The 14,068-nt window shown below is 37.1% G+C and overlaps 1 protein-coding gene across 1 annotated transcript; it reads right to left on the reverse strand.

The window, feature by feature from the left end:
- Positions 1–216: 216 nt before the first annotated feature.
- LOC120096526 (UDP-glucuronosyltransferase 2B17-like) lies at positions 217–13,690 on the reverse strand. The gene is made up of 4 exons (XM_087584507.1): positions 13,622–13,690; positions 4,378–4,465; positions 1,761–1,980; positions 217–704 (listed from the first exon to the last, which is right to left on the reverse strand). Exons 1-4 carry the CDS (start codon positions 13,688–13,690, stop codon positions 425–427), a joined length of 657 nt encoding a protein of 218 aa, XP_087440633.1. The 3' UTR covers positions 217–424.
- Positions 13,691–14,068: the final 378 nt, after the last annotated feature.

Below are 14,068 nucleotides of genomic sequence, written 5' to 3' on the forward strand. Positions count from 1 at the left end.
AAAGCCCTTGGTCCTGCCATGACTGAACTGCCAGTGAACAAGATAGTTGTGGGGAGGGTGGTAACGGGGGAAAGAAGGGGAGGGGAACACCAATAGAGGAGGAGAGTAGGAGTGATTAGGGGGATGTAGACCAGGAAACCGGGAAAGGGAATAACAATCGAAATGTAAATAAGAAATACCCAAGTTAATAAAGATGAAAAAAATGACTCTATCAAGTACAGTTTTTTTTATATTTTTATATTAAGTGCTATTAAAATTTATGAATGATGGAATTTTTGATAACATATCAGTATTTATGGAGTTATATGTCTTCTTACAAAGATGATCTGCCTTGACAAAAAAATAATCAGGAAGTGTTAAGAAGGTGATTCATAAATTAGAATGAGGCTGAAATTTCATTCCTGTAGTGCATTGTCAATGAGCTCTACTCATTCTTCATTTTCTTTTCCTTCTTCACAAAGAGTCGGTAAATAAACAAGAAGGATTTTACAGTAAGGACTGCAATGACTGCCGAACAGGTGAGCAGGAATCCAATCACATCCAGAGAGTGGTACTGGTACCAGGGAAGGTTATGTCCAAGTGGTCTCAGGTGCTTGGCCCCTTTGTGGCGCATGACAAACTCAATCCAGAAGACAGCCTTGTCCAGGGGCTTCATAGGTTGGTCATGGTGAATGGTTGACAACCACACAGCATTTTTTTTATAGCTATAAGAGAGAAAATGGTCATCAGTTAATGGAATGAAATCCTGCTCTTACCCATTTAGAATAATTTTGATATCATTGCTGATCTTCATTTTTTTGGTTAACATTCTGATTTTAGAAAAGTCCAAATTTCACAGAAAAGCATTATGCAAGTGCATTTGACTCTACTGTTGAAAAGATGACTGATGGCTACATTACATAGAAGGGTGACTTAGAGGCCTGAGTTACCACTCCTAAATATCAGTTTGATTTAGCACAACAGGTAGGAATTACAACGGTTGTAATTTCAAAGCACAAGAGCAAAATTGTTTCTTTCTTCTCATAAAAACATATTCATTCATTAGTATTCACAGTATAGTTATTTACTGTTTAGGACTCAGCTTTTCTGGTAGAAGAATAAGAAGAGTAGAAGCTCCACAGAGATGGGTAGGGTGTTTAAATAGAGAAGAAGATGTGAATACAGAAAAGGAGAGATCAGAATTCAAGGAATCAAACTAGGGAAATGGGAAGAGGAGGAGGGAGATGGAAACAATAACAACTAGAATGTATGAAAAAATTATACTAATAGCTATTTATGCCTTACATTCGATTCCAGGCCCATATACATATATAGTCTAATGAACTTTTCTCATCTGACTTCATGGTTCTCCTTCAAATACCCAACAAATGCCTACTAAAATACCCCACACAAGACAAGAAAGCATTCTTTTGAGGTATTATACAGGGGTGTCAAAAATACTTCTTGCCCAAGCAGTGTGGAGGGTAAAGCAGAAGGGTTGCACACTTAGGATTACCCTGATTTACATAGCAATGAAACATAAAATAAAACAAGGAATTTAAAAACCATGAGTAAAGGAGAGAATAATGTGGGTACTGAATCAAGCCCTTATTTTTTCTGCTCCTATCATTATCATTACCTTCAGTATAATTCTCATTTGTTTGGCTTTTGGTAAGAAGACAATGAATGTATGTCTAAATAACCAAGTGACCAAATGAAGGAATGAATAAATAATAAATAAATACATGAATAAATGAAACATTATTAAAGGCTTTACTCACAATGGATTGTTTATTATTTCCTTTAGTGCATTGAACAAATTTGAATTTGACATTGTCCTGATATTCAGTGTAACAGCTGCTCCTTTGGCCACCATGTGGGCAATGTTATCATGTTGTTCTCCAAACATAGGAATGCCAACCATAGGGATTCCATGATAGATGGCCTCATAGACACCATTGGCTCCACCATGAGTTACAAAGGCTTTGGTTTTTGGATAACCTAGAAGAAGATGAATTCAGATTAACATTAATTAGCAGTTTTAGTCGTGAAAAGAGATATGTATACTAAGAGGAACTGAATGGAGAAGTTTCTATATCAAGATTCTTAAAATCATAAGCTCTCTAAAATATTTTTCTGTCTCAGGGCAAGAAAAAATTCTGGAGAACTATTTTTGCCAATTTACATGTGACTTGAGACTTTAAGTATAAAAAACCCTCTTTAAGTTGAACATATGAAGTACATAGCAGGTAAAAAAAATGAGTGAGAAAATGGAATCCCACAGATTGGCAAACGAACTTTACCAAACTGCATCCAATAGAGGGCTAACACGCAAAATATACAAAGAACTAAAAAGTTGGACTCTAGAGAACCAAATAACCCTACTTGAAAGTGTGGTACAGAGCTAAGCATAATTATTAACTGAGAAATCGTGAATGGATAACAAGCACCTAAAGTAAAGTTCAACATACTCAGTCATCAAGGAAAATGCAAATCAAAATGACCCTGAGATTTCACCTCACACCAGTCAGAATGACTAAGATCAAATACAGGTGAGGATGTGGAGAATGAGGAGCATTCCTCCATTGGTGCTGGGATTGCATACTGGTACAACCACTCTAGAAGTCAGTCTGTTGGTTCCTCAGAAGATATGACATAGTGCTACCCGAGGATCCAGTTATACCAATCCTGGGCATATACCCAAAAGATGCCCCAACCTATAACAAGAAAACATGCTGTACTGTGTTTGTAGCAGCTTTATTTAAGATAGCCAGAAGCTGGAAATGACTCATATGTGCCTCAACAGGGGAATGGATACAGAAAAAGTTGCACATTTGCACAGTGGAATACTACTCAGCTATTAAAAACAGTGACTTCTTGAAATTTGAAGGAAAGTGAGTAGAAGTAGAAAATCTCATCCTGAGTGAGGTAACCAAGTCACAAAATAATGCACATGGTATGTACTCAGTGATTAGTTGTTATTAGACATAGAAAGCTCTGAATACCCATGATACATCTCACAGACCATATGAAGCTCAAGAAGGAAGAAGACCAGAGTGTGGAAGCTTCAGTCATACTCAAATGGGGGAAGAAAATAATCACAAGAAGTAGAGGGTGCGAGCTGAAATAACCAACAGAAGGGAGAGAGACTCTGTAGAGACCATATCTAGTGTATAATCGTGGGCCATGTTTGAGGGATGGGGCTGACCACTCACCTCAAAAAATATTAATCTAGAATTCTTCCTGTCAAAAGGAAAAGAAGGGACAAAAGTTGAGCAGAAACTAAAGGAAAGGCCATCCAGTGACTGCTCCACCAAGGGATCCATTCTGTCAGTAATTACCACACCCAGACACTATTGCTGATGCCAAGAAGCATTTGCTGACAAGAACCTGATATAGCTGTATCCTGAAAGTCTTTGCCAGAGCCTGACCAATACAGATATGGATACTTGCAGTCAACTATCAGACTGAGCATGGCGATCGCTATGGAGAAGTTGGGGCAAAGAGTGAAGGAGCTGAAGGGGTTTGCATCCAGAGAGTAAGGACAGCAATATCACCCAACTAGATCCCCTAGATCTCCCAGGAAGAAAACCATCAACAAAGAATATACTCGGAGGGATGCATGCCTCAGCTGAGTATGTAGCAGAGGAGAGACTTATGAGGCAACAATTCGAGGGGAGCCCCTTGGTTCTGTGGAGGCTTGATGACTCAGGATGAGGGAAAACTAGGCCGCTTAGCCAGGAGTGGGTATGGGAGCACCCACATAGAGGCATGAAAGGAAGGAGGGAGTAGAGGCTTTGTGGAAGGGAAACTGGGATAAGAAAAATACTTTGAAATGTAAATAAATAAAATAACCAAATAAAAATATTTTAAAGGTGACCTTTCTTACTCTTAGGGAACTTGGATAAAGGACCATTCTGTTGTATAATTGAGCTAGTTATTTAGCTTTAACCATCAGTCTGTTGAGAGTTAGACACTGGTAGACACAGTTTTATGCCAATGGTTAAAATGTAAAGTGAGAAGAAGAAATAGAAAGACATGGATGGAGTCATAAGTGAGTCATTTAACAAAGTAAGGTATGGGGTTATAACCACTTAGAAAGTTCTGTGCATGCATACATGTTTCATTTTAAATTTGTTGTACAGAATTCACAGCTGTGACATTTGTTTCTAGTTAACAAAAATGAATTAGAATAAAATCCCCCTGACCTAAAGAAAGAGAAAGATAGAAAGAAGGAGAGAAAGAAATATATGTGTGGTAAAAAGATCGAATTAATGTTAGAACTTTTTATCTTAAATAAATAATTCCTGAAGTAAGTTTAATATAAAGAGTTTGAAAGTGATAGGTACAAAAATCCAGGACTCAGTCATGATGTTGCATTTTTTTCCAGAGTCTTACCAAGGAGGTCATTCTGGGGAAGCCACTTGTAGACTCTGGTATTGGGTCCTAAGGTTGCTGGGGTTTTGCCATCAAATTTCCAAAGAACCTGTTAAAAGTTAGACAATTTCATTGGTGTTGCCAAATTTGACATTACAAAGACTGAGCTGGATATATTTAGAAATAGAAATGTGGAGACACACATACATGTATGTAACAATTAATGGAAAAAAGAAGTTGTGAGTTTGAAAATGACCAAGGGGGCATGTTTATGGGAGTGTTTGAAGGGAGTAATGGAAAGGCAGAAATGGTGTAATTTTAATTTCTAAAAGAGAAGTAATTTTAAAATGTAGGTTTTTTTTAAGTAAAGGGAAAACAGCTCTGAAACCTCTGACTGGATAGATGAGAAAGTCCCAAGCAGTGAGTACTGAGAACTCAGAAGACTCACACAAGAGTGCCAGCAATTTTTGTGTTATACTCACACAGGTAACTATAATCACCACTTCCCAGGAAGAGATATATAGACAAATGAGACAGTTAATGATGCAGGAATATATTAGTACATTGCCATGGTGAAATAATTCAACTACAAATAATATTGGCAAATTACTAATAATTTATTTGATCTAAATTATTTTGACAATTCTAATATTGTAGTCTTAACAGTGTAATAAAATACATTTTAATTACTTTAGAGTTTATGGTTGTTCACTTGTTCTATGCTACTTAAGTGAATTTCAATTTTTGTCTTTGATTATGGATTCTTGTTTTTCATGCAGAATTCTCTTTGCCCACGAGTACTTGGATATAATGGCCAACGTGATCGCTCACAGGATATGGAATATCCAAACACACCAGAAAAGCAAGATCTACTTTCAAAGGAAAAAGGTCAAGTAACATATAAAGGCAGACCTATCAGAATCACACCAGACTTTTAGCCAGAGACTATGAAAGCCAGAAGATCCTGGACAGATGTCATACAGAACCTAAGAGAACACAAATGCCAGCCCAGGTTACTGTATCCTGCAAAAGTCTCAATTAACATAGATGGAGGAACCAAGATATTCCATGACAAAATCAAATTTACACAATATCTTTATACAAACCCAGCACTACAAAGGGTAATAAATGGTAAAACCCAACATAAGGAGGCAAGCTACTCCCTAGAAGAAGCAGGAAACTAATCGTCTTGGCAACAAAACAAAGAGAAGAAAAGCACACAAACATAACATCATATCCAAATATGAATATAACAGGAAGCAATAATCACTATTCCTTAATACCTCTCAACATCAATGGCCTCAACTCCCCAATAAAAAGACAGAGGTTAACAAACTGGATACGCAATGAGGATCCTGCATTCTGCTGCCTATAGGAAACACACCTCAGAGACAAAGACAGACACTACCTCAGAGTGAAAGTCTAGAAAACAACTTTCCAAGCAAATGGTCTGAAGAAGCAAGCTGGAGTAGCAATTCTAATATCAAATAAAATCGATTTCAATTAAAAGTCATCAAAAAAAGATAAGGAAGGACACTTCATATTCGTCAAAGAAAAAATCCACCAAGACGAACTCTCAATCCAAAATATCTATGCCCCAAATACAAGGGAACCTACATACATAAAAGAAACCTTACTAAAGCTCAAAACACACATTGCACCTCACACAATAATAGTGGGAGATTTCAACACCCCACTCTCATCAATGGACAGATCATGGAAACAGAAATTAAACAGAGACGTAGACAGACTAAGAGAAGTCATGAACCAAATGGACTTAACAGATATTTATAGAATATTCTATCCTAAAACAAAAGGGTATAAATTCTTTTCAGCTCCTCATGGTACTTTCTCCAAAATTGACCATATAATTGGTCAAAAAAAACGGGCCTCAACAGGTACAGAAAGATAGAAATAATCCCATGTGTGCTATCAGACCACCACGGCCTAAAGCTGGTCTTCAAAAACAATAAGGGAAGAATGCCCACATATATGTGGAAGTTGAACAATGCTCTACTCAACGATAACCTGGTCAAGGAAGAAATAAAGAATGAAATTAAAGACTTCTTAGAATTTAATGAAAATGAAGGTACAACATACCCAAAATTATGGGACACAATGAAAGCTGTGCTAAGAGGAAAACTCATAGCTCTGAGTGCCTGCAAAGAGAAACAGGAAAGAGCATATGTCACCAGCTTGACAGCACACCTAAAAGCTCTAGAACAAAAAGAAGCAAATACACCCCGGAGGAGGAGAAGGCAGGAAATAATCAAACTCAGAGCCGAAATCAACCAAGTAGAAACAAAGAGGACCATAGAAAGAATCAACAGAACCAAAAGTTGGTTCTTTGAGAAAATTAACAAGATAAATAAACCCTTAGCCAGACTAAAGAGAGGACACAGAGTGTGTGTACAAATTAACAAAATCAGAAATGAAAAGGGAGCCATAACTATGGAATCAGAGGAAATTCAGAAAATTATCATATCTTACTATAAAAGCCTATATTCAACAAAACTTGAAAATCTGCAGGAAATGGACAATTTCCTAGACAGATACCAGGTACCAAAGTTAAATCAGGAACAGATAAACCAGTTAAACAACCCCATAACTCCGAAGGAAATAGAAGCAGTCATTAAAGGTCTCCCAACCAAAAAGAGCCCAGGTTCAGATGGGTTTAGTACAGAATTGTATCAAACTTTCATAGAAGGCCTCATACCAATACTATCCAAACTATTCCACAAAATTGAAACAGATGGAGCACTACTGAATTTCTTCTAAGAGGCCACAATTACTCTTATACCTAAACCACACAAAGACCCAACAAAGAAATAGAACTTCAGACTAATTTCCCTTATGAATATCGACACAAAATACTCAATAAAATTCTGGCAAATCGAATCTAAGATCACATCAAAATAATCATACACCATGCTCAAGTAGGCTTCATCCCAAGCATGCAGGGATGGTTTAATATACGGAAAACCCTCAATGTGATCCATTATATAAACAAACTGAAAGAACAAAACCACATGATCATTTCATTAGATGCTGAGAAAGCATTTGACAAAATTCAACACCCCTTCATGATAAAAGTCCTGGAAAGAATAGGAATTCAAGGCCCATACCTAAACATAGTAAAAGCCATATACAGCAAACCAGTTGCTAACATTAAACTAAATGGAGAGAAACTTGAAGCAATCCCACTAAAATCAGGGACTAGAGAAGGCTGCCCACTCTCTCCCTACTTATTCAATATAGTTCTTGAAGTTCTAGCCAGAGCAATCAGAAAACAAAAGGAGATCAAGAGGATACAGATTGGAAAAGAAGAAGTCAAAATATCACTATTTGCAGATGATATGATAGTAAATTTAAGTGATCCCAAAAGTTCCACCAGAGAACTACTAAAGCTGATAAACAACTTCAGCAAAGTGGCTGGGTATAAAATTAACTCAAATAAACCAGTAGCCTTGCTCTACACAAAAGAGAAACAAGCCGAGAAAGAAATTAGGGAAACGACACCCTTCATAATAGACCCAAATAATATAAAGTACCTCAGTGTGACTTTAACCAAGCAAGTAAAAGATCTGTACAATAAGAACTTCAAGACACTGAAGAAAGAAATTGAAGAAGACCTCAGAAGATGGAAAGATCTCCCATGCTCATGGATTAACAGATTAATATAGTAAAAATGGCCATTTTACCAAGCTATCTACAGATTCAATGCAATCCCCAACAAAATAACAATCCAATTCTTTAAAGAGTTAGACAGTACAATTTGTAAATTTTCTGGAATAACAAAAAACCCAGGATGAGTAACAGGATCCTGAACAATAAAAGAACTTCCGGGGAATCACTATCCCTGAACTCAAACAGTATTACAGAACAATAGGGATAAAAACTGCATGGTATTGGTACAGAGACAGACAAATAGAACAATGGAACAGAATTGAAGACCCAGAAATGAACTCACACACCTATGGTCACTTGATTTTAGACAAAGGAGTCAAAATCATCCAATGGAAAAAAGATAGCATTTTCAGCAAATGGTGCTGGTTTAACTGGAGGTCAGCATGTAGAAGAATGCAGATTGAGCCATGATTATCACTCTGTACAAAGCTTATGTCCATATGGATCAAGGACCTCCACATCAAAGCAGATACACTCAAACTAATAGAAGAAAATGTGGGGAAGCATCATGAACGCATGTTCACTGGAGAAAATTTCCTGAACAAAACACAATTGGCTTAGGCTCTAAGATCAAGAATCGACAAATGGGATCTCATAAAACTACAAAGCTTCTGTAAGGCAAAGGACACTGAGGATAGGACAAAATGGCAACCAACAGATTGGGAAAAAATCTTTACCAATCCTACAACAGTTAGGGGGCTTATATCTAAAATATACAAAGAACTCATGTACTAAGACTGCAGGGAGACAAATAGCACTATTAAAAAATGGAGTTCAGAGTTTAACAATGAATTCACAAACGAGGAATGCCGAATGTCTGGGAAACACCTAAAGAAATGTTCAACATCTTTAGTCATGAGGGAAATGCAAATCAAAACAACACTGAGATTCCACCTCACACCAGTGAGAATGCCGAAGATCAAAACCTCAGGTGACAGCAAATGCTAGGGAGGATGTAGAGAAAGAGGAACACTCCTCCATTGTTGGTGGGATTGCAGACTGGTACAAACATTCTGGAAATCAGTCTGGAGGTTCCTCAGAAAATTGGACATTGAACTGCCTGAGGATCCAGCTATACTACTCTTGGGCATATACCCAAAAGATGCCACAACATATTACAAAGACACATGCTCCACTGTGTTCACAGCAGCCGAATTTATAATAGCCAGAAGCTGAAAAGAACCCAGATTCCCCTCAACAGAGGAATGGATACAGAAAATGTGGTACATCTACACAATGGAATTTTACTCAGCTATCAAAAACAATGACTATGAAATTCATAGGCAAATGGATGGAACTGGAAAATATCATCCTGAATGAGGTAACCCAATCACAGAAAAACACACATGGTATGCACACATTGATAATTGGATATTAGCCCAAATGCTCGAATTACCCTAGATGCGCAGAACACATGAAACTCAAGAAAGATGACCAAAATGCAAATGCTTCACTCCTTCTTTAAAGGGGAACAAGAATACCCTTGGGAGGGAAAAGGGAAGCAAAGTTTAGACCAGAGACTGAAGCAACACCCATTCAGAGCTTGCCCCACACGTAGCCCATACATATACAGCCAGCAGACTAGATAAGATGGATGAAGCAAAAGAAGTGCAAGCCGACAGGAACCGGATGTAGATCTCTCCTGAGAGACACAGCCAGAATATAGCAAATACATAGGTGAATGCCATCATTAAACCACTGAGCTGAGAACGGGATTCCCGTTGAAGGAATCTTAGAAAGGACTGAAAGAGCTTGAAGGGGCCTAAGATCCCATATGAACAACAATGCCAACCAACCAGAGCTGCCAGGGACTAAGCCACTACCCAAAGACTATACATGGACTGACCCTGTGCTCCAACTTCATAGGTAGCAATGAATAGCCTAGTAAGAGCACCGGTGGAAGGAGAGGACCTTGGTCCTGCCAAGACTGAACCCCCAGCAAAGGTGATTGCTTGGAGGAGGGCAGTAATGGGGGAAGGATGGGAGGAACACCCATAGAGAAGTGGAAGGGGAGGGGTTAGGGGGATGTTGGCCTGGAAACCCGGAAAGGGAATGACAATCGAAATGTAAATAAGAAATACTCAAGTGAATAAAGATGAAAAAAAGAAAAAAAAAGAAATACCAATGTTAATATGTTAATAAAGATTAAAAAAGTATTTGAAAATGTTTGGATCAGATGTAGGCAGCAAAGGGATATAAAATGAATACATAAAAATTTTATTAAAAATATATTACTATAAATCACTTTTGAAATATTTTCTACTGAATTCTAATTTGATGTGACTGCAGAATTCATTTTGCTTCCATTTGCAAAATATTTACTGTTTAAATTTTGTTTCCAGGTCATATGTTTTACTCTTGAAGTGAATTTCTTTTTTATTAATTAATTAGCTAATTTTTTTACATCCTGAGAACAGCTTCCACTTGCTCCTCTGCTCTCAGTCCCTTCCTCTCACTATACCTTTCCTCCATCCTCTGTCTGTTTCACCTCAGGAAGGGGAGGTCTCCCTTTGATACAAGCCCCTTTGACCTACTTTGACCTGAAGTAGGACTAGTCACATCTTTCCTATTGAGGCTAGACAAGGAAGCCATATTAGAGAAAAGCCATCCAAAGGCAGGTGTTGCATAATGACTAAGCATGCATGCATATCATCTTTATTGTCTATAAATGCTAATTTATGTTTCTCATAGTTATCATTCTAGTAATTTCAGCATATAAAATGTAAGTTAAAATTGTTTTCAACTCTCCTTTCTGTATCAGCTCCACCTGGCTTTTTTCTTTCTAATATTTATATGATTATGATATCATGATTTTTTCCTACCAATACAAGACTCTCTTGGCCATGTCTTAGACAATTGGCCTAATAGTAATAAATTCATGTGTTTTTTTCTTTCTCACAGACTTGCCATTTCCTTAACTTCTGAGAGATAATTTTTTGCACATATTGTCTCAGCCTCTTTTCTTTTGCTTCAGAATTTACTATGTCATTGTCTTCTGACCCATAGGGCATCAATTGTGAAGTTGGATGCTTCTCTAATAGTAATTATGTTAATGATTGCAAATGTTACTTTCCTGCTGATATTTTACTTTTTTCCTTGTACAGGACTTTGACAAGTTGATGAAAATATTCACCATATAGTGCCATTTGGGCAAATTCATTAGGAATTCCTTGATCATCTTGGTATTGGATGTCCCAAACTCCCCTCAAATAGAAATAGATTTTCTAATGATTTTCTTAAAAAAAAATTTGTGGCTCTGTGTGAGAGTGTGTGTGTGTGTGTGTGTGAGAGAGGGGGGGGGGAGGGGATCTTTTATCTTCTTAAAACACCTCAAAACTCAATGTCTAATTATTTAAAGTGCCTTTCAAGCTTTTTGAAGTCACTGGCCTTGGTTTTTCTGTTGGCATGACTGCCTTAGTGGTTTCATAGAACTTATATTCAAGGTCAGATACTCTTCTAACTGACTTGCTCCTAGTAGGAAGAGTCAGAGTGGTTGGATGATACCAGAAAAATAAGTCCCACTGAATCAATTAGCAAGAGGAATAGGAGCTCACAGAGACTGAAGAAGCAACCACAGGTACTGTATAGATCCACAACAGGTCCTCTTCCATATATAGCATAGATATTAACTTAGTTTTGTGGAAGTCCTGACTGGGAGAACAAGTTGGTCTATATCTCCTGTGCCAGCTCTTGGGATGCTTTTCCTCTTGTGGGGTTGCTGTGTCCAAGTCAATTTGATAATTTACTTACACTTTCCTTTGTCATGTTTAGTTGTTATCTCTTAAACCTTGCTGTTTTCCTAATGAGAAAAGGTGAGGGAGCAGATGAAGAGGGGAGAGAAGGAGAGAAAACGGGAAGAGTAAATGGAGAGGAAACTATTATTAGGATACATTTTATGAAAATAATCTATTTTTAATTTCACAAATGAACATCTCCAGAACACCTGCTACTCAAAATTCATATTGTTGACTGAGTAATTATTACCATGTGTATATTTGACTCTTTACACTAAGATCCATATCTGGAGATATGCTATTCCTTTTGTGTACCTCATTTCTAATTTTGTCAAATTGCTTAACAGTATTTTCTAGTAAAACAAAATTGCCTAACATTTCCCAATTTTGAAATCTTTCAAGGAAATACATCAATTTTAATTTTAGCAGTTTGTTGGCAGACAGTTTCTTTAGCTAGAAATGCTGTTTTGTTGTTTCATAAACTTTGCATCACTTTGTCATGATTTGTCCATAGGACATGTCAACTGTATTGGTCTTATATGTAAAAGAGTAATAATTTTAATTATTCACTTTAATTGATTAAGGAATACCTAGAGAAATATAGAGAAAATATTAGGCTCTGTCTATGCAGGAATTTCCAAAGATAATTTGTCATTTTGCCAGAAGATGAGAAATAACAGGTAAGACTCTTAACATTATGAACTTTTAAAAAGTATCCAATGGATGATATAATGGTAGCAGGAGAGGGTATATTCATTAAGTTACCTTACAAGGGATTCTATTGAGTGAGACACATAGAATAGTTTCCTATGAGCTGCTTAATATTTTGAATGTACATATGGTTAGGTAAATGGATTTTAGGGTACAGTGATCTAAGATACAGGAGCTATTAACAAGTTTATCAATCAATTTATAAGGCATATCCTGATCTATGCAGGAAGATAAGGTGATAGAGGAAAAATATATGTATTGGGTATTTAAATCATGTTCAAATGCAGTAGTGTGCTAGCTGTGAATCTCACTAAACCAACCTCACAGACTCTGAAAGACAACATTTTCTCCCATCAAGGATATGACAAAAAGCTGCTTGAACTCCCTGCATACTCTGACATGCCAGGTTAAGATTTGTTTTATTCTTATCTGTCAGCAGAGGCATGACAGTAGCTGTCTTGTGATCTGTTTCCTTTTAAAAGACAATTATTTTAGGTTGAGAATTACAGATATGCATATGACATATTTTGATCGAATCACTAGCTCTGTCTTACCCTCCATTTTTTCCACTATACCCCACCACTTTTCAGTCCCAATTTGATATGTATTTTTAAACAAATTGAGTCCAATTTGTCTTGCCAGCATGTGTCTAGTTATAATGTTAAGTTTTAGTATGTTGCTTTGTTTACAATGCTAAATATTACACGTCAACATCTGGTTGCCCTCGGGTACAAGGAGTTCCTCACATACACCATGTGATGCTATATATCTTTGCCCCCATGTTATCACCAATTCATCAATAAAATGCATACAGTTGGGCAAAAGAGGGGTAGGCATAGGTTTGGCTCACAGACTTATGTCAGAAGCAGAAACCATGAGGAGGAGGAGAAGAGGAAAGGATGCATAGGGGTAGTGATCCATAAGTACATGAGCATAAATGCTGCCTAGTTGAAATAAAAGCAGCCAAAATGGAAATTGCCAAGTTATAACTCAGGGTTACTGACAGAGATGTAGATAAAACAGCATAGAACATTGATATCTGTTAAGGTTAACTTTAATTATAAATATTTTGTATCTTTTATTTGGGAACTGAATTGTCAAGGATAAGGAGACATTCCCCAATAATTATTTACCACAACAGGATAAAGCCATGTCTGAAGCATGGCTAGCCTTCTCATTCTGAAGCTCCTGACTTCATCCATAGCTGCCCTCACCTTCTACTAACTCCTCAGGTAGGGATGGGAATTCATGTGTCCTTTATCCATTTTGGAATTACAGACTGTAATCTTGGGCAGGTTTTGGGCATGCTAATGGGGTTTGTATGTCAACAGTTTTCAGTGTTCAGAAAATTCTAGCCATCACATTGATGTTGTGGAATCTCAACACGTCCCTTTATACTTTCTCCCTTTATGGAAGAGGCCGGTGGAATATCCATTTTACTTTTCCAGGTTTTCTAATTTTGCTGAAGTGAGGACTAAGTGAGGTAACTATGTCTCATGAAATTCTTGCAAATTTATCATCAGACTTTTTATGATTGACTGAAGGATGCCACAAAACATTGGTCATACACTTATATTGTT

The sequence above is a fragment of the Rattus norvegicus genome, chromosome 14, assembly GCF_021556685.1.
Source record: "Rattus norvegicus strain SHRSP/BbbUtx chromosome 14, alternate assembly SHRSP_T2T, whole genome shotgun sequence".
In the NCBI taxonomy this organism is placed as follows: Eukaryota; Metazoa; Chordata; class Mammalia; order Rodentia; family Muridae; genus Rattus; species Rattus norvegicus.

Coding starts and splice junctions, on each gene's coding strand:
- LOC120096526 (XM_087584507.1), bottom strand. CDS start 13,690: ATGGATGAAGTCAGGAGCTTCAGAATGAGAAGGCTAGCCATGCTTCAG. Junction 1,981..4,377: donor TCCCCAGAATGACCTCCTTG/GTAAGACTCTGG, acceptor ATCTTCTTCTAG/GTTATCCAAAAACCAAAGCC. Junction 705..1,760: donor GAAATAATAAACAATCCATT/GTGAGTAAAGCC, acceptor TCTCTCTTATAG/CTATAAAAAAAATGCTGTGT.